The sequence below is a fragment of the Neofelis nebulosa genome, chromosome 13, assembly GCF_028018385.1.
Source record: "Neofelis nebulosa isolate mNeoNeb1 chromosome 13, mNeoNeb1.pri, whole genome shotgun sequence".
Classification (NCBI taxonomy): domain Eukaryota; kingdom Metazoa; phylum Chordata; class Mammalia; order Carnivora; family Felidae; genus Neofelis; species Neofelis nebulosa.
The window spans coordinates 65026387-65047724 of record NC_080794.1 but is presented as its reverse complement, the minus strand read 5'-3'; the positions used below and the strand labels follow the sequence as shown (position 1 = coordinate 65047724).

General features: G+C 39.3%; 1 protein-coding gene across 2 annotated transcripts in view; it reads left to right on the top strand.

Moving 5' to 3' along the window:
* Positions 1-21338, top strand: part of ARMH3 (armadillo like helical domain containing 3) — a 171607-nt gene that overhangs the window by 73523 nt on the left and 76746 nt on the right. For both annotated transcript variants that reach the window (XM_058697566.1, XM_058697567.1), the window contains exon 23: positions 11070-11145. In XM_058697566.1, coding sequence (XP_058553549.1) covers positions 11070-11145 — 76 coding nt within the window. The remainder of the gene's footprint in view (positions 1-11069; positions 11146-21338) is intronic.

Genomic DNA, 21338 nt, shown 5'->3' with positions numbered 1-21338 from the left:
AAAAAAAAAAGGAAAAAACAAGATAATGAACATATCTGTCATTTACCAAAAGTTTCCCTATATCCCTGTATGTCCCTCCTGCCACCTCTTACCACCCTTATCCCTTGCTTTCTGTCTCTGTGTAACCACCGATCTGCTTCCTGTCACTACAGATTGGTTTGCTTTATCCCTTTTGTTGAGACTATTTGTGAAAACTCTCATCTTGAGAAAACTAGAGGGGATTTGGAACAAGTACTAGGAGAAAGAGTAGAAGCAAACAGTAGAAAAGAAGGATTGCCCAGGAGGAGCAAAATTTTTTGTAATATATTTTATTTTTTAGAGCAGTAGAGGAAAACTTTTGAGAGGCGTGTATAGCTTTGCTGTGATGTCTTTGGCAGTGGAAGTAAGGCCTTGTATCAGTAGGATGTTTTCAACTGCAAGTATCAAAAACTGACTTAAACTACCTTAAACAATAGGAAGATTATTTCACCTGGCAAGAATTCTAAGGAATGACAACTCCGGAAAGGTGTGATCCATTGCTTAGTGTTTGCAAGGACCAGGTGTTTTCTGTTTCTCCTCTCTTATTCTCAGAATAACAGCTTTAGCATCAGGTCAGTTCCCCTGAGGATAACAAGTTCCAGTTGTCGCATCAAGACACATGGTCTTTTTTTTTTTTTTTTTTTTAGGAGCTATTAAGTGTTCTATGAGAACCCTCTAGCAGACTTCCTATTGTCAAGTGTGCTCAGTGTTCCTTGTGGGGTTTGCGTCCGCCCAGCTTTATCTATATCCTTGTTTTCAAGAATTTGGAATTTTCTGAGGGTGAAAAGCTGCCCCAGAGGTCTTAGCAACCATTAATAGATGAATAAAGATGTCTTTCAGTGAGGAAAGGAAGGAGAGTTGGAGTGGGGGAGATATTTTATAGAAGCCTGACATACCTACTCAGCTGGGCCATGTGCACAGTCAAATGAGGTAAGCCTTTGTAGCTACAGCAACAAGATAAGAGGAGATATCTGGGCATGCTCACATCTGACAAGGGAATTAAAATGTTAACCAGGTGAGCGCAAATAGGAAAATGAGAAATTTCACTAAATGAAATACAACAAACAGAGCATGTTTCAGTGCTTTCCATTTTATGTAAAGTATGATGAAAAAACATTTAGTTTTTTAAGTCAGGTTTTTAAAGGTATACTTCCATATATAGTAAAATGCACCCTTTTTAATGTATAGTTCTGAGTTTTGACAACTGTGTGGAAGCATAATTATCACAAAAAAATGAAGATGTGAAAGAGTGTCATCATCCCAGAAAGTTCTCTTGTGCTCTTGTGAGGTCAGCTCCTTCACTCATCCTAAACCTGTAGTAGCCACTAACCTGTTCCCTGACCCCAGAGTTTTGTGGGGTTTTTTGTTTTTTGTTTTTTTTTCATAGTTTTGCTCTTTCAAAAAAACCCCAAAGATGAGGTCATATAGTCTTTTGGGTCTGGCTTCTTTTACACAGTAATTCATTTGAAATTCATCTATTTTGATGCATATATCAGTAGTTTATTCCTTTTTATCATAGAATAAATCCCATTGTAAGACTATGCCAGCTTGATTTATCCATTTCTAGGTTGAAGGACATTGAGAGGTTCCAGATTTTAGCAATTATGAATAAAGCTCCTGTAAACATTATTGTACAGGGTTTTATATGAACACAAGCTTTTATTTCACTTGGTGACATACCTCTGAATGGATTTTTGGCTATCATGGTTAAGTATATGTTTCTTTTTTTTTTTTTAAATGGGGTGCTCAACCCAGTTGGTTGGGCATCCTGACTTTTTTTTTTTTTTTTTTAATTTTTTAATGTTTATTTGTTTTTGAGAGAGAGACAGAGTGCAAGCAGGGGAGGGGCATAGAGAGGGAGACACAGAATCCGAAGCAGGCTCCAGACTCTGAGCTGTCAGCACAGAGCCCAACGCAGGGCTCGCTCACGAGCAGTGAGATCATGACCTGAGCTGAAGTTGGACGCTCCACCGACTGAGCCACCCAGGCCCCAAGTATATGTTTCTTATAAAGAAAACACCAAACTGTTTTCCAAAGAGATGACCTATTTTACATTCCCCTCAGCAATATGCAAGAGTTACAGTCATTCCATATCCTAATCAGTACTGGTTTGTCTGTTTGGTTGGTTGTTTTTGGCTTCTTACAGGTGTGTGGCAATATCTCTTTATGGTTTTAATTTGCATTTCCCTAATGAATAATGAGGTTGATCATCTTTCCTGTTTCTTTTTGCCATATTCTTTAGTTTTGAAGATCTTTTGTCCATTTAAAAAAACATTGCATACCCAAGTTCATAGCAGCACTAGTCACCATAGCCAAGAGATAAAAGCAACCCAGACATCCATTAATGGATGAATGGATAAATAAAATGTGGCATATACATTTTATGGAATACTGCGCACCCTTAAAAAGGAAAGAAATCTGTTACATTCTACAGTGTGGATGAGCATTGAGAGCATCATGCTAAGTGAAACCAGCCAGTCACAAAAGGACAATACTGTATGGTCCCACTTATGTGAGATATCTAAGGTAGTCAAATTCATAGATACAGAAAGTAGAGGGGCACCTGGGTGGCTCAGTCGGTTGAGCATCTGACTCTGGATCTAGGCTCAGGTCATGATCTCACGATTCGTGGGTTCAAGCCCCACATTGGGCTCTGTGCTGATGGCACAGAGCCTGCTTGAAATTCTCTCTCTCTCCCTCTCTCTACCCTTCTTCCTCCTCACGTTCTTTCTCTGTGTTTCAAAATAAATAAGTAAACTTGAAAAAAAAAAAAGGAGAATGGTGGTTACCAAGGGATGGGGGGAGGGTGCAAAAGGAGTTGTTTAATAGGTATAGAGCTTCAGTTCTGCAAGATAAAAAGGTTCTGGAGACCTGTTTTTAACAATGTAAGTATACTTAACACTATTGAACAATACATTTAAAAATGGTTAAGATGGTAAGTTTTATGATATGTGTTTTCTTAACACACACACACACACACACACACACACACTGAACCCTAGACTTTATTTGGATTCTAATTTTTCCTCTAATGTCCCTTTTGCATTCCAGGATTCCATCCATGTTACATTTAGTCCTAATGTCTCTTTAGTCTCTTCTTGTCTGATAGTTTCTTGGTGTTTCCTTGTTTTTCATGACCTTGACAGTTTTGAGGAGAATGTTCCTCAGTTTAGGTTTGTCTCATGATTTACTCAGGGTTAGACTGGGGTTCTAGGTTTTGAGGAAGAATGCCACAAAGTCAGAGTGGTCTTTTCATTACATTTGGGTGTATATTATCAACATGACTTATCACTGGTGATATTAACCTTTATCACTTGGTTAGGGTAGTGTTTGCAAAGTTTCTCTGGTGCATAGTTGTGGTTTTTCCTCCCTTTCCGTACTCTTTTCTTCGGAAGCAAGTCAGTAAATGCAGTTAGCACTAAAGTTGGTATTAGCTGTGGGGAGGTTAAGCTCCACCTCCTTGAGGGGAGAGAGGATCTCCATAAATTATTTAGAGTTCTTTAAAAAAAAAAAAATTAATGTTTTTTTATTTTTGAGAGAGGGAGAGAGTACAAGTGGGGGAGGGATAGAGAGAGAGGGAGACCCAGAATCTGAAGCAGGCTCCAGGCTCTGAGCTGTCAGCACAGAACCCGAGGCCAGGCTCAAACTTGTGAACCATGAGATTGTGACCTGGGCCGAAGTCGAATGCTTAACCGACTCAGCCACCTAGGCGCCCCTAGAGTTCTTCTATAAGGAGAATTGGTTGTTTTTTTATTTTTGAGATGTGAGATTTCTTTGTATATTTTGCCTACTAGTCCTTTATCACTTATGTGGGTTTTATTTATTTATTAAAAAAAATTTTATATATAATTTATTGTCAAGTTAGTTAACATACATTGTATGTATACAAGTGCTCTTGCCTTCAGGAGTACATTCCCATGGTTCATCACTTGCATAAAACACCCAGTGCTCATCCCAACAAGTGCCCTCCTCAATGCCTATCACCCATTTGCCCTGCCCCCCCCCCCCCGCCCCCACTCCCTTCCACCCTCAGTTTGTTCTCTGTATTTAAAAGTCTCCTATGGTTTGCATCCCTCTCTGTAACTATATATTTTTTTTTTCTTTCCCTTCCCCCATGGTCTTTGTTAAGTTTCTCAACTTCTGCATATGAGGGAAAACATATGATATCTGTCTTTCTCTGGCTGAATTATTTCACTTAGCATAATACCCTCCAGTTCCATCCACATTGCAAATGGCAAGATTTCATTCTTTTTCATTGCCAAGTAGTATTCCCCTGTGTGTGTGTGTGTGTGTGTGTGTGTGTGTGTGTGTGTGTGTGTATCACATCTCCTTATTCATTTACCAGTTGCTGGACGCTTGGTCTCTTTCCATAATTTGACTATTGTTGATAGTGCTGCTGTAAACCTTGGGGTATATGTGCCCCTTTGAATTAGCACTCCTGTATCCTTTGGATAAATTCCTATTAGTGCTATTGCTGGGTCATAGGGTAATTCAATCTTTAATTTTTTGAGGAACCTCCACACTGTTTTCCAGAGTGGCTGTACCAGTTGCATTCCCACCAGCAATGCAAGAGGGTTTCCCTTTCTTCATATCCTTGCCAATATCTGTTGTTCCCGAGTTGTTAATTTTAGCCACTCTGACTGGTATGAGGTGGTATCTCAATGTAGTTTTGATGTATATTTCCCTGATGATGAGCGGTGTTGAGCATCTTTTCATGTGTCCGTTAGCCATTTGGATGTCTTCTTTGGAAGAATATCTATTCTTATCTTCTGCCCATTTCTTCACTGGATTATTCATTTTTCAGGTGTTGAGTTTGGTAAGTTCTTTATAGATTTTTGATACTAACCCTTTATCAGATATGTCATTTGCAAATATCTTCTTCCATTCTGTCGGTTGCCTTTTAGTTTTGTTGACTGTTTCCTTTGCTGTGCAGAAGCTTTTTATCTTGATGAGGTCCCAATAGTTCATTTTTGCTTTTATTTCCCTTGCTTTTGGAAACCTGTCAAGTAAGAAATTGCTGCAGCCGAGGTCAAAGAAGTTTTTGCCTTTTTTCTCCTCTAGGATTTTGATGGCTTCCTTTCTTACATTTAGGTCTTTCATCCATTTTGAGTTTATTTTTGTGTATGATGTAAGAAAGTGGTCCAGGTTCATTTTTCTGCTTGTCCAGTTTTCCCAATACCTTTTGGTGAAGAGATTGTCTTTTTTCCATTGGATATTCTTTCCTGCTTTGTCAAAGATTAGTTGGCCATATGTTTGTAGGTCCATTTCTGGGTTCCCTATTCTGTTATATTGATCTATCTATCTGTTTTTGTGCCAGTACCATACTGTCTTGATGATTACAGCTTTGTAGTACAGCTTGAAGTCTGGAATTGTGATGCTTCCAGATTGTGTTTTCTTTTCCAGGACTGCTTTGGCTATTTGGCGTCTTTTCTGGTTCCGTACAAATTTTAGGATTGTTTGTTCTAGCTCTGTGAAGAATGCTGGTGTTATTTTGATAGGGATTTCATTGAATATGTATCTTGCTTTGGGTAGTATCAACATTTTAGCAATATTTGTTCTTCCAATCAGTACTGCCTATATTTTCTTTTAGGAGTTTTATGGTTTTGGGTGTTCCATTTTGGTCTTTAATCCATTTTGAGTTTATTGTGTGTGGTGTAAGGAAATGGTCCAGTTTCTTTCTTTCTTTCTTTCTTTCTTTCTTTCTTTCTTTCTTTCTTTCTTTCTTTCTTTCTTTCTTTCTTTCCTTCTTTCTCTCTCTCTTTCTTTCTTTCTTTCTTTCTTTCTTTCTTTCTTTCTTTCTTTCTTTCTTTCTTTCTTTCACATTTAGCTATCCACTTTTCCCAACACCGTTTATTAAAGAGACTGTCTCTTCTCCATTGTATATTTTGCCTCCATTGTCATAGATTAATTGACCATATAGATGTGAATTTATTTCTGAGTTCTCTACTCTGTTTCATTGATCTGTGTCTCTGTTTTGTGCTAGTACCATGCTGTTTTGGTCACTGTAGCTTTGTAGTAAAAGTTGAAATCTGGGGGGCAGGATACCTCCAGGTTTGCTCTTCTTTCTCAAGATTGCTCTGGCTATTCAGGGTCTTTAGTGGTTCCATACAAATTTTATGATTATTTGTTCTATTTCTGTGAAAAATGCTGTTGGTATTTGGATAGGGATTGCATTGAATCTGTAGATGGCTTTGGGTAGTATGGACATTTTAATAGATTTAATTCTTCCAGTCCATGAGCATGGTATATCTTTCCATTTATTTGTGTCCTCTTAAGTTTCTTTCATCAGTGTCTTAGAGTTCTTAGAGTACAGGTCTTTTACCTCCTAAGTTAAATTTATTCCTAGGTATTTTATTCTTTTTGATGCAGTTGTAAATGAGATTGTTTTCTTAATTTCTATTTCTGATTGTTAGTTATTAGTGTATGAAAACACAGCATATTTCTGTATATTAATTTTGTATCTTGCTACTGTACTGAACTTATTTATTGGTTCTAGTAGTTTTTTGGTGGAGTCTTTAGTGTTTCTGTATATAGTATCATGTCTGCAAATAGTGATAGCTTTACTTCTTCCTTCCCAATTTAGATGCCTCTTCTGTATTTTTTAAATATGCCATTAATCTCAGTAATCTTAGTTCATTTTTTCCAGTGTAGTTTGCATTCCAGAAGGTTTATTTCTTCCTTAAAAGTTCTATTTGGACTTCTTTTTAATATGTCCATTTCTTTCCTCATTGTATTTTCCTCAACCTTCCTGAGAATATGGAGCATATTTACAATAGTTGTTTTAATGTCCTTTTCTGCTAATTCTGCTATTTTTCTTCATGTTTAGATCTATTTCTGTTAACTGATTTTTCTCCTTATGGTTTATGTTTTTCTGTTTCTTTGAATGCCTGGTCATTTTAAAATTGGATTTTGAACATTGTGATTTTAATGTTATGAGTGCTAGATTTTGTGACATATTTTTATATAATGTTAACCTTTGTTTTAGAATGGGCTTGTTTTCGCCTGGGTGGCTCAGTCGGTTGAGCGTCTGACTTCGGCTGGGGTCATGATCTCGCGGTGTGTGAGTTCGCCCCGCGTCCGGCTCTGTGCTGACAGCTCAGAGCCTGGAGCCTGTTTCGGATTCTGTGTCTCCCTCTCTCTGACCCTCCCCCGTTCATGCTCTGTCTCTCTCTGTCTCAAAAATAAATAAACGTTAAAAAAAAAAAATTTAGAATGGGCTTGTTTTGGGGCGCCTGAATGGCTCAGTCAGTTAAGCGTGTGACCTCAGCTCAGGTCATGATCTCGTGGTTCATGGGTTTGAGGCCCTGCGTCGGCCTCTGCGCTGACATCTTGGAGCCTGGAGCTTCCTTCAGATTCTGTGTCTCCCTCTTTCTCTTGACCCTCCCCCACTCATGCTCTGTTTCTCTCCATCTCTCAAAAATGAATAAACGTTAAAAAAAAATTTAGAGTGGGGTTGCGTTATGTGGAATCAGTTTTATCCTTTTAGGTTTGCATTTAAGGGTTGTCAGGGGAGGTTGAGAGCAATCTTTCATATGGACTAATTTGACTCCATTACTAATGCAGTACTCATCTGTAGATTCTGTCTGACAACCCATGTATGAGTGGTGGTAAGACAAATTATTTTATTTGTGGGACCCTCCATGAGCTTTACAATTTCTTTTTCTTTCCACTGGTTCTTTGTGCCCAGCCTTGAGTATTTTCCTCTTCCATGTATGCGGATCAATACTCAGTTAAAGGTGTAAGAGGACCCTTCTGTAGACCTCCAGAGCTCTCTGTCAAACTCCCTCTTCTATAGTACTCTCACCCACAAATTCTAGGTGTCTTGGCCTCTCCAAATGTTGATCTCTATGTCCTCAGCTTGGCATGACTTATGGATTCTGTTTAGGTTCCTCCTCCCTGCCCCACAGGCTAGAAAACTTCTCCATGCAGGAAGCTGGGGTAATAGTGGGGCTCACCTTGTTGTTGTTGTTTTTTTTTTCTTCAGGGATCACAGTTCTGTATGCCTGTTGTCCAGTGTCTGGTGATTGTTGTTTCATATATTTCATCTACTGTTCTGTTATTTAAGGTAGGAGGGTAGATTATGTCTTGTTCTCCTGTCATGCTGGAAGAGGAAGGCTCACTGAAACATTTTTGATAAAGGCACACACTTAATATTCCTATGATAATTTTCTGCAGTGAAGTCCACTGAATAGGAAGGCCCTCCACAGGAGCTGCTCTGAACCGTGAATGAATGATACCATATTTTGAACTTTTTTTTTTATTAAAAAAGATTATTACAGATACTTAAGAAAAAGCAAGATGGAAAAACTAGAAACTTTTACAATATCTTTTTTCTACTACTACCATCATTTTCATAGTTACATATTCGCCTACATGTATGCATAGTTTTACATAGTTGTAATCATGTTATCCTTCTATTTTATGTTTTTTAAAACTATATGTCATAAAATACTTTCCTTCTTTTGTAATTCTCTTAAGTCTTTCTCTCTTTTTTTGTATAGTGTGGGTTTAGTTTATTTATTCTTTTCATGGAAATTATGGTTGTTTCCAGTTTTTACTATTACTTAACGTCTCTTTTTAAAATGGCTGTGTAATATGTTATTTTTGTGAACCATAATTTACAACATAAATGATTACCTTAGCTTGAGGCTTTTAGGGCATTTTGAAATAATTTTGTGTTTAAATTTGGTAACCTAGAAAAGAATATAAAAGCCTATGGCATTTCCAAAGGAAATGCATTGATGATGTCATCTGGTGCTTGTTCACTAAGGAACAGAGCTGACAGAATGTTACAGAGAAATAATCCATGTACAGAGTTAAATACCTCTCTGAAATAAAGAGCGGAGGATTCAGCTCAGTTCCATATATGTTTTGGTCCCCACCATCAGAGAATCTATGATCTAGTAGAGGATCTCGTGAAAAACAAAGCTATCTCATTAGTTCCACCGTTGAGTTGGAAAAGATACGTCTGACTTGCTGAAACAGTTGTGTTCATTACATGAATAAATTTGCATGTACACTGGGTGAAACTGGATTTCAGACTGAGGAGCTTTAACTTGGAACTATACCAACTTCCCCTGCACTAAATCTTGTAAATTAGAAAATCAGTGTTCTGATAATATGTTTTATTAAGGCTTCCATATTCTCTTTCATAAAATTGCATGAATTTATAAAAATGAGCTATTGCTGGAACAGATGCAGGGCAGCAAGATGAGTTTCCTTTCCCTGCTACCGCCATAGGCCTTCCCTCCGATAGAGCTGCTGCTCTGCTTGCTGGAATCTTGGGCAGGAGTAGGTAGTGATGGTACTCAGGGATCAAGTTCCTGTGCTGGGGCGCCTGGGTGGCTCAGTTGGTTGAGCATCTGACCAGCTCAGGTCATGATATCATGATTCATGAGTTTGAGCCCTGATGCAGGGCTGAAGCACACAGTCTGCTTTGGATCTTCTGTCCCCCCTTCTCTGCCCCTTCCCCACTTGTGCTCTCTCTCTCAAAAATAAATAAATCTTTAAAAAAAAAAACCACAGAGTTCCTGGGCAAATTGATTACATATTTCTTAATGTTTGCTAGGCTCCTCTTTCCTTCTTTTGGGAAAATCTCAGATATATTCATTCATTTGTTTGGGAAGCAGTTTATTTAAATAATAATAGCTAATACTTATAACATTTACTATGTGCCAGGCACTGATCTAAGGCTTTATATATATTAACTTATTTAATTTTCACAATAATCCTTCCCTGTAAGTATTGCTATAATTGTCTCATAAATGGCAGGGGCTGGAACTGGACTTTTGACAGTTAGCTTCAGGGTTAATACTCATAACCACTCACTATACACACATGCCCTAGAGTCATACCCTCCAGGTTTGAACTCTAGCTTGGTTACATACAAGTGAATGTACTTAGATCAGTTGGCTCCTCTGAGTCTCCGTTTTCCTCATCTCTTTGCTATATTGCATATAACCTAAGTTGGTTCACTTCTTGACACATAGTAAACCTTAGCTCTTATTAGCTATTCCTTCATTAAACACATGTACTGGAGTGCCCACCATGTGCTTGCTCTTTCAAGGTGCAGTTGTACTGGTTTGTCTCTTTTCTAAAATTATATCAGTACTGTACTGTATGGTCCTGAAGTTCAGCATGATAGACGATGTTCTATATTTCCTTCGTCTTTCCTCCTATTGGTAAGTGTGGAAAAGAGATAGAATCTGGTCAGAAAGGGAAGAATATTCCTGTTGATTCATGTTGCAGGTCACACAGTTAAATCAGAGGAGCTAAGACCGGTTACGTCTTTTTTTTTTTTTTTAATTTTTTTTTTGAAGGTTTATTTATTTTTGAGAGAGAGAGAGAGAGCGAGAGAGAGAGAGAGAGAGAGAGAGAGAGAGCGCATGAGCAGTGGAGGGTCAGAGAGAGTTCTGGCTCCAGGCTCTGAGCTGTCAACACAGAGCCCAACGCGGGGCTTGAACTCCTGAACGGTGAGATCATGACCTGAGCTGAAGTCAGACACTTAACCAACTGAGCCACCCAGGCGCCCCAAACAGGTTACTCCTTGATTGAAACATGACCATCCTCTGTCTAGCAAGATTATTTGTTCTGTTTGACCCAGCTTAGACCTTTGGGAGAAAGATATGTATGGAGCAGGAGGGGATACTTAATCAGCCAGCCACTTCCACTGAATCAGCCCCAGCAAATACGGAAATGGTAACTGTGGCAGCCAGGTTAGCCTCATATTACCACCTCAGTGTATATTTGAAACGAATGTAAAAACCAAGTATGGAAACCTGTTAGTAGGGAGTAGATGGAGGGGAACCCAGTGTAGAAGAGGAGTATTTTGATAGAAAGTGAAAAAAATTTAGAGAAGAAAAAAATCCTGGTGAAGATCGTTGAGAATAAGCCCTTATATTTTTCTCTGAGATGAGGATGTTTTAATCAGAACCTTGGTATAGGCTCCGTTTGGTTATTCTAATAGTATTCTTCTGAGATGTGTCTTTATCCCTCATATTTGTATTTTGTACCAGGAATCTGACAGATCTTTGTTCTTTTCTTCCTTACAGTTCTGAGGCTTTCTACCAATGCAGGCCAATGGAAAGAAGCAGCTAGCAAGGTGACGCATGCATTGGTTAATATCAGGTAAGGAATGAGAATTTACCCCTCTCAGAGCTCCTTCGCTCATCTTGAGGTTTATTGTACCTTTCTGAGTGGAGTGTGTTGAACACCACTGCTATTTTAAACCCTGATGCCTGTAGGAGTGGAAGAAATGTCGTACTTGATCAAGAAAAGTAGGAATGCGTGAGACTTTCATATTGTCATATTGAAATAGCTCACAGTGCTGTACTATGAATTTTCTTACCAAGAGACGGTTGCAAGCCCTTTTCAAACATCGCTGTTGCCAAAGTGTTTTCTGTGTATAGGCCATTTTCTCTGAAAAATTTTTTCTGCCATCCTCCGTGAGTTCAGTGAATGACTCATGGGGATCTGGAACTTTGACGTTTTGCTTTACATGGCTCTTTCTATTTGTGGTAAACAGAGGCAAATGGAGCTCATGGGGCTAAGTTATTTTAGTTTCCTTATGAAACAGCAAGGCAATTACAGAGTGCTATATGTATTGGATGAAATTGATTCAGGCATGGAGTTTGGTTTAGGGTCTTGAGGAAATACCACATACTCATAGGAGTGAGCTGTTTGTAAATGGAGAGAATGTGCTTTCAGTTTCATGAAATCTCAAGCTCACTTTCCTTACATTCCTCGCTCCCTTTGTGCCTATCATTTCCCATTTTCTCAACATTTATTAAATTGTTCTTGCAAACAATTGAAAAATTAACACTGAGTAGAAGAGGCAAACCCAACAGATGGGGAAACTTGATTTAGCTCCAGATGTAAGCCTTGCCAGACATTCCCAGCAATAGTAATGCACGTCTACAACTTGGTATAAATTCTTATATGTGACAGAGCTGGGATTTAGTGTTTATTTCTGTATCTTTCTTTTCTATTCTTTTTTCCTCTCTCTCTCTTTCCCTTTTTTAAAGGTAAAATGTCCCTTAGTGATTTACAGCAGTATTTGGCACATCTGGGAACAAAAGGAAAAGTGTGAAATGTGTGTGTTGGGAGAGCTGGAATGAGGGGGCATAGGGGTGAGATGTGCTAACAAGATTGCACTGAAGGTTGATCTGCCTTACCTGACCCCAGAGACATTTTGCCACAAGCACAGTTTTATAAATCTCACAAATGCATATCTGTACCTAGCAAATAAACCAGATACTGTAGTGAGGGCTTATGATAAATGTGATTTTCTATAAGAATCAGGAATTACATACTGCCTTCTCCCAATTATCCCTTTGTGACCCAATGGCAGTATGACAAATGTGGGTGTTTGAAAGAAGCTCCAGATTCTGGGCTAGAGTATGAAGTTCATACCAGTATAATTTATGTTGTGTTTATTTATTCATGTATTTACTTAGGCTTTCCAGGCAGCTCCTTTTCATCTGGGACCTGTTTCCTTGATCACATTCCTTTATGCTTGCTTTATCTTCTACTTTGTTGCTATCCCTTTCAGTGGCTTCTGGCTTGGCCACTGTCCTTATTCTTCCCAAGGGCCGTCAAATAGCTGATTGAAGCTTTTGGCCTGTGCTTTTCTGAATAGCCCAGAAAGCATTGGGCTGAACTTTGAGCAGATGCCTATAACCATGACCTCTTTCTTTTCTTTGCAAGTGTCTGTCAGGCCTATACCTTGACTTTCATTCCTCACATTTCTTTGATGAACTTGCTGCAGAGAATAGTTACATCATTTTCACTGTTGCTAATGAATTACACTTGGGAGTATATGTCAGAAGTATCAAGGATCCAGTCAGTTTTCTCAAGAGAATACAGGAAAAATGCGTTTGGATGTCACTTATCACTAAGGCCAGATTAGGGCAAAATACCGATGATAAGCCAGCTAAAGTTTACTTTTTTTTCTTTCTGACATTTATTTTCACTTATCAAGTGCTAAACTTTGTGCCCTTTTGTATACTGTCTTCTTCTTTGATATTCAAACTCTAAAAGAGTATATTACAAACTTTTAAAAATACACTTTTTCCAGTGAGGAAACTGAGTCTCAAAGATATGGTGAATTGCAGAAAGTCCCACAGTTGTTATTTGGCAAAGCTGAGAATCATAGGTCCTTTAACTCCCAAGTCCAGGACTCAGGGCTCTTTCTTCTGGAAGTTCTTTATGTTTAAGAAATCTCTGCACCCAACTTGGGGCTCGATCTCCCAATCCTGAGATCAAGAGCCATACACTCCACCAACAGAGCCGGCCTGGCACTCCAGGGCTCTTTCTTCTGTACGGTAATGGTCCTATAGAGTTGCCATGGAGGTAAACAGAAAACTCAGTATGATGTATTGAAAGGAGCATGGAAATTTGAATTAGAGAAACTGGATTTAAAATTTTTGTGGCTACCACTTAATGTGTGACCTTGAGCAAGTTATTTATCTTCTCTGGACCTCTTTCTACTATCTGTAAAATGGAGGTCACGTTTCACAGGGAAATAGTTGTGAGAATTATATAATGTATGTGAGAGCACTTTATCAACTCTTAAGATACTGGCCATTTCACTTAGCATAATATATTTAAGATTCTTCTCCGTTGTAGCAAGTGTCAGAATTTCCTTCCTTTTTTTCAACGTGTTTTTTTTTTTTTTTTTGGGGGGGACAGAGAGAGACAGAGCATGAACGGGGGAGGGGCAGAGAGAGAGGGAGACACAGAATCGGAAACAGGCTCCAGGCTCCGAGCCATCAGCCCAGAGCCTGACGCGGGGCTCGAACTCACGGACCGCGAGATCATGACCTGGCTGAAGTCGGACGCTTAACCGACTGTGCCACCCAGGCGCCCCAGAATTTCCTTCCTTTTTAAGGCTGAATAATATTCCCATTGCATGTATATGCCACATTTTGTTTATCCATTCATCCACCGATGAAATCCCAAGTGGGTTGCTTCCACCTTTTAGTTGTTTGTACATGGGTGTACAGTCTCTCCAGTCCCTGCTTTCACTTCTTCTGGGCATATATCTAGGGGTGGATCATGATAATTCTGTGTTTAATTTTTTGAGGAATTGCATACTGTTTTTAGGTCTAGCATTTTGAGCCTTCCTTAGAATGTTTCCTAAGTATGTCTTCATTTGTCTCTTGTATAAAAAATTAAGATGTTAACAACCTTAAAAGATGTTTTGCTTTTTTTTTTTGTGGGCAGACTTTTTTTTGAGTTTATTATTATTATTTTTTAATGTTTATTTTTTACAGAGAGAGAGAGTGAGACAGAGCATGAGTGGGGGAGGGGCAGAGAGACAAGGAGACTCAGAATTGGAAGCAGGCTCCAGGCTCCGAGCTGTCAGCACAGAGCCCAATCTGGGGCTCGAACTCACAGACTGCGAGATCATGACCTGAGCCAAAGTCAGACTCTTAACCAACTGAGCCACCCAGGCGCCCCTTAAGTTTATTTTTTTAAGAGAGAGCATGTGCATGGACGTCCGCATGCAAGTGAGGGAGGGGCAGAGAGAGAGGGAGAAAGAATCCCAAGCAGGCTCTGTGCTATCAGCACGGAGCCCAACACGTGTCAGAAAATTGGCCCCTTGGGTCTCCCAGGGATACTGTGGGATGTTTAACTATTGGCCACCAAGTTTATTATCAAGGGTATATAAAGGCTCAGCAGTAAAACTCTGATAGTGTGCAACATTTACTTCTGTTGTCATAAAGATTGTTTGTGCTGATCCCACACCTGGAAGGGATTTCTAAGGAAGAGTGAATGAACTCTTAGCCACCTCTCCTGTAGTATGTTCTTTGATAACCAGGGGAAGGGTTTGGGCTGCATGTGAAATTTTCAGACATCTAACAGTTGAGAGGGTCTCAAACAGGTTTGGCGGTTGATGACCACTACAAGTTATGTCTTTGAGATCTTCTGGAATGCAATACATCTAACAGCAACACTTAACATAGTATCTTACCAGCAGGTGAAAAGCAAGGCTGCAGACTTTTCTGTTCTTTGGAGTTTAGATTGTGACAGTGAAAATTAAAAGTGCCTCCACATGCTTGGAGGCCTAAATTTGCAAGTGTCAGTCTGTTTGCTTTTCACTTGTCTTTCATGGCTTAGTCATGCTAGTTCTTTAATTGTCAGAGTTATTTGTGTTTAAACAATTTGTCTCTCTCTTCCTGTTTGATCCTTCAGAGAGATTCTTAAAATGCAGCTGCTTAGAAACTGCTATTTTTTGAATTGAATTATAGTTGACATACAATGTTATATCAGTTTCAGGTATACGACATAGTGATTTGACAGTTCTGTTCATGGTGTGGGGCTCACCATGATAAGTGTAGTTACCGTCTGTTACCATACAAAGCTATTATAGTATTATTGATTGTATTGCCTGTGCTGTACTTTTCATTCTCATGACTTACTTATTTTATTTTTTTAAATTTTTTTTTTTTCAACGTTTTTAATTTATTTTTGGGACAGAGAGAGACAGAGCATGAACGGGGGAGGGGCAGAGAGAGAGGGAGACACAGAATCGGAAACAGGCTCCAGGCTCCGAGCCATCAGCCCAGAGCCTGACGCGGGGCTCGAACTCACGGACCGCGAGATCGTGACCTGGCTGAAGTCGGACGCTTAACCGACTGCGCCACCCAGGCGCCCCATGACTTACTTATTTTATAACTGGACATTTATACCTCTTAATCTCCTTCACCTATACTATCAATCTCCCAACCCCACCCATCTGGCAACCACCAGTGTGTTGTCTGTATTTATTAGTCTATTTTTGTTTATTTGCTTTTTGGTTTTGTTTTTTAGATTTCATATGGAAGTGAAATCATATGGTATTTGTCTTTCTCTGACTTATTTCACTTAGCATAATATCCTCTAGGTTCATCTATGTTGTTGCCAATGACAAGATTTCATTCTTTTTTATGGCTGAGTAATATTCCATTGTGTGAGAGTGTATTTGTATATATACCACAAATTTATCCCTTTATCTCTTGAAGGACACTTGGGTTGCTTCTGTATCTTGGCCAACGTAAATAATGTTGCAGGAAACATAGGAGTGCATATATCTTTTCAAATTAGTATTTTTGAGAAACTACTGATTTTATTAGAACACCTGAGGTCATTAACATACAGAGCCCTGTGTTTGTTCCTTTCCATGGGCAGGTTGTTCTTTGCTTTGCCTCAAGAAAATAAAATATTATTGCTCCATCTTTAAAATACCACTTTGAAAAGAAAATCCACTTTGTATAATTGTTACTTCAAATGCCTTCACGCATCAGCTGGGCCACAAAGGAAAAATACTCTGAGGGGCCACGTACAGGACTGGAAGGAAGGCATTTGGGAAGTTCTGCTTGGAGACACCTATGCTAAATATTTCCTGCCATCACTTAGCAGATTACCCCAGTGAGGTCATATACTTTAGGATGAGGTCTGCTGACTATTAACCTAATTAGCCAAAAGAGAAAAAGAAAAATGTGAGACTAAAATCTGACCTTCATCTAACCAACTTTCAAGGTAAGTAATTTGAAGCCCTTTAATGAATCTATTCAAGTTAACATCTTAATGCTTTTCACTTAATTAGCATTTTATTAGCACCAAGTTCACAATCCTATTCTCTGGTTGCTCACAGAAATAGTGGCTGAATCACTGCAAATAGGTTTTTCTTCTCATCTGTAATTTTCTTAAGGTGGATAAAGTTTTAACTCTATGATTAATATATTAAATTTTTCTTTTATTTGGAATGCATTAACCTAAAGTTTAGTTTTTCTTTGACGATGACCTTTTATCCATTAGGCTTCCAGGACTGGCAAGAATGACTTTTTAATTTTTTTTTTTTAATGTTTATTTATTTTTGAGACAGAGACAGATAGAGCATGAATGGGGGAGGGTCAGAGAGAGAGGGAGACACAGAATCCGAAGCAGGCTCCAGGCTCTGAGCTGTCATCACAGAGCCCAACGCTGGGCTCGAACTCAAGAACCGTGAGATCATGACCTGAACTGAAGTCAGAGGCTCAACCGACTGAGCCACCCAGGCACCCCAAGAATGACTTCTTAGATATTACTGTGGTTAGTAACAAGCTTGGGGTTTGGAATGAGAATTTATTGCATTTCTTTGTAAGTCTCATAATTGTTCACCTTGTGAGTTTGCCTCTAGTCCCTCTGTTTGCTCCATGATCCTTTTGTTTCAATGCTGAAGCGGTCCTCCCCCTACTTCCTGCTTATGTGCTTATGTAGCTGTTTTCCTTCACCCTAAAAAATGTTCCCTCCAAAAAAAAAAAAAAAAAAAAAAAGGAGGAGGAGGAGGAAAGCTTTAAATGTACACTCTGCTAGGGAGGCTAGAGAACAAGAATAGCTCTCAGCAGTCTCTAGATAGGGGGGTTCATTGAGCATAACACCCTTTGGAGCAGGCTGCATATAGAATTCTGAATGTCATGGGAAAAAAGCCCTCAGGCAGTAATCAAGGAGAGCACATTCACTGTTGATGTCCAGAGTTAGGGTTGGAAAGGGAATGTAAGGTCTCGCTCAGCCAGGCAGAGTCCCCCCAAATCCTCTTGCCCATGACCCTGTTTGAGCTACAGAATTTGCCTTAGTCACAGTTCTTTTATCAGAAAGGGTACCGATGAGTTGAGAGGACACAAAGCACTTCAGCTGAAGGATGCATCTTAGTCTAATGAAAAGTATATACGGACCGAAGCAATCAAATGATAGGAGCAGAGGCACTGGGCTGATGACTCTTGAGTAGCAAGAAGTACATGAAAATAAGCTTCTAGTCCAGTTGTCTGCTCAGAAGTGGCAGACAGGCAGGCTTACATTATCCCCTGGGTTAGAATTTATCAGTAATGACCTTTCTTGTGTTAATCAGACCCTGCTGATCCCCCATTACAGAGAATGAAAAGCATTATGCAGATTAAAACAAAGCACCAAAATGAGGCTGCTATAATATCGTTTCCCCAGTGACTGGGAGTATTACATATTATTCTAATAGTTGCTGTTCCCTAATCTCTTAAGACTACAGCTAGAAATAAAAAACCCAACACTGAATCCCATGTGGTTAATCATCTGTTTTGCCCTAACTTGGTTTGTATTGCCAAGTGAGGTTTTTTGCATTAGGTCATAGCTGGGCTTGGTGAACTGCAGTGCAGTCAGGAAGTCTTCGTTGAGCAGATTCACATATTTGTAACGAAATATTAAGATTATTATTTGGGGCTGCTGTGATTTTAGGTAAGTGCGACTTTAGTGTATCAAACCCCTCCTTACCTCAATCTGAAATTTTTTGGGGTCTTTTTCCACTTTGCCTTTTTAAAGGAAAATTTCAAGAAAATATACCTAACATAAAATTTACCATTTTAACTATTTTTAAGCCTACGTTTCTGTGGCATTAAGCCCACATTGTTGTGCAACTATCACTATGAGCCATCTCTTTCATATTCTTCAATTGAAACTGAAACAGTGACTCGTTCCCTCCTCCCCTCAGCCCCTGGCAGTCACCATTCTGCTTCCTGTGCCTATGAGTTTGACTACCATAGGAACTTTATATAAGAGAAATTAAGCAATATTTGCGCTTTTATAACCAACTTATTTTACTTAGCATAATGTCCTCAAGGTTCTGTGTTGTGTCATGTATCAGAATATGCTTTTTTCCTTTTTTTTCTTAAGTTATCTCTGTACTCAATGTGGGGCTCAAACTCAAAACCCTAAGACCAAGAGTCACATGCTCCACTGACTGAGCCAGCCAGGAGCTCCTCCTTCCTATTTTTTTTAAAGACTGAATAATATTCCATTGTATGTATACCACATTTTATTTACCCACTTATCCATCGATGCACCCTTTGCTTCTACTCTTTGGCCATTGTGAATAATGCTTTTATGAACATTGGTGTACAATTATTTGAGAACCTGCTTTTTCTTCTTTTAGTGTTTAGGTTTATTTTATTGTTTTTAAAGTTTATTTGCTTATTTTGAAAGAGAGAGCAGGGGAGGGGCAGAGAGAGAGAGAATCCCAAGCAGGTTCCATGCTGTCAGCACAGAGCTTTATACAGGGCTTGAACTCACAAACTGTGAGACCATGAAATCAAGAGTCCGAGGCTTTAACTGACTAAGCCTACCAGGTGCCCTGGCTTTTTCTTGTTTTCTTCTACCCAGAAGTAGAATTGCTGATCTATGGTAATTTAATTTTGGGGGGAATCACCATAACGCTTTTCTACAGTAGCTGCACCATTTTACATTCCCACCAACAATGCCTAAGGGTTCCAATTTCTCCATATCATCGCCAACCCTTATTATTTTCTATTATTATTATTATTATTATTTTTTTTAATATTTATTGGGTCACCTGGGTGGCTTAGCCCGTTAGACATCTGACCCTTGATCTCATCTTGGCTCAGGCCATGATCTCATGGTTCATGGGTTTGGGCCCCACTTTAGGCTCTACGCTGGCAGTGGATCCTGATTGGGTTCTGTCACTCCCTCTCTCTGCCCCTCCGCCTCTTGTGTACATGTGTGCTCTCTCTCTCTCTCTCTCTCTTTCAGAATAAATCAACTTTAAAAAAAAATTGATTTATTTTGTGAGAGAGTGTGCATGTGCACACATGCACCCATGCACACACATGTTGGGGGAGGGGTAGAGAGGGGGGAGAGGGAGAGTGGGTGAGTGAACAAGGGAGCATGAAATGGGGAGGGACAGAGGGAGAGGAGACTTGTCAGTCTGTCCCCTGCTGTGGGGCCCATTGTGGGGCTGAATCCCACAAATCCTGAGATCATGACCTGAGCTGAAATCAAGAGTTGAATGCTTAATCAACTGAGCAATGCAGATGCTCGTGTATTTTTTTTTTTAACGTTTGTTTGTTTTTGAGAGAGAGAGGGAGAGAGAGAGAGAGACAGAGACAGAGACAGAGACTGAGTGTAAGTAGGCAAGGGGCAGAGAGAGAGGGAGACACAGAATCCAAAGCAGGCTCCAGGCTCTGAGCTGTCAGCATAGATCCCGACGCTGGGCTCAAACACACAAACTGTGGGATCATGACCTGAGCTGAAGTCAAGGCTTAATCGACTGAGCCACCCAGGAACCCTGACCCTCTATTGATAATAGCTTTCCTAATGGATGTGAAGTAGTATTGAATTGCAGTTTTGGCTTGCATTTCCCTAATGACTAGTAGTATTGGTTATCTTTACATGTGCTTATAGGCTATTTGTCTATCTTCTTTGGAGAAATGTCTATTCCTATCCTTTACCAATTTTTAAATTGGGTTGTTTGGGTTTTTTGTTGTTGAGTTTTAGGAATTCTTTATATATTCTGGATACCAATCTCTTGTGAGGTATGTGGTTTGCAAATATTTTTTTCCCATGGATTGCCTTTTCATTCTGTTGATCATGACCTTTGATACACAAAAGTTTTTAATTTTGATGAAGTCCAGCTGATCATTTTTTTCTTTTGTTGACCATGCTTTTGGTGTTATATCCAAGCAATCATAGCTAATTCAAGTCCTGCAGCTTTCCCATGTTTCCTTCTAAGACTTTTATAGTTTTAGCTGTTACATTTAGGTCTTTGATACATTTTGAGGGAAGTTTTGTATATGGTGCAAGGTAAGGGTCCAACTTCATTTTCTTGCATGTGGGTATGGAGTCTACCCAGCACCCACTTTGCTTTTTTGATATAACACAGTTATGATTTCTTAATTTGAATCAGGCTGAATTAACTTGTAAGCACAGAAATGGAGACTCCACATTTTTTTCTGTATGCATCTATTGTGTTTTGTGTTTTAGGTTTGCTCATTCCTCTGCTTGTTTAGAGATGGCATAACATAGTGATTAAGAGCAGGGTCTCTTAAGAGTTAAGTTGTCTGAGTTTGAGTCTAAGCTCTACCACTTACTTTGGACAAATTCTTTAACCACTCTTTGCTTTTCCTCATGGAATGGGGGTCATTGTTGAGATGATTAAATGACAATATATGTAAAGCACTTGGAATAGTGCCTAGCATACCATCAGTGCTATATAAGTGTTCATTGTTATCATCTTCTTAAAAAGAAGATGATGCACCTTGTTCTTGCACCTTGTTCTTAAGGTACAAGTCTGGAGGTCTTACCAACCTTGGTTCTAATGATCTGCATGGGACTTCATTCTAGACAAGCAACCCCCTTCCATATCCAACTGTATTCAGTTGTCTTGGCTTTACTCATGTGGACTTAGAAGGGACCAGAAATATAGAATGATACCATTTACAACCTGACATCAGGGGCCCCATTGGAACTTAGGTTGTCAGTCTGTATCTTGGCATCATCATTGGGAAAATAGTTTGGACAGGGAGAGTTTATGTTTT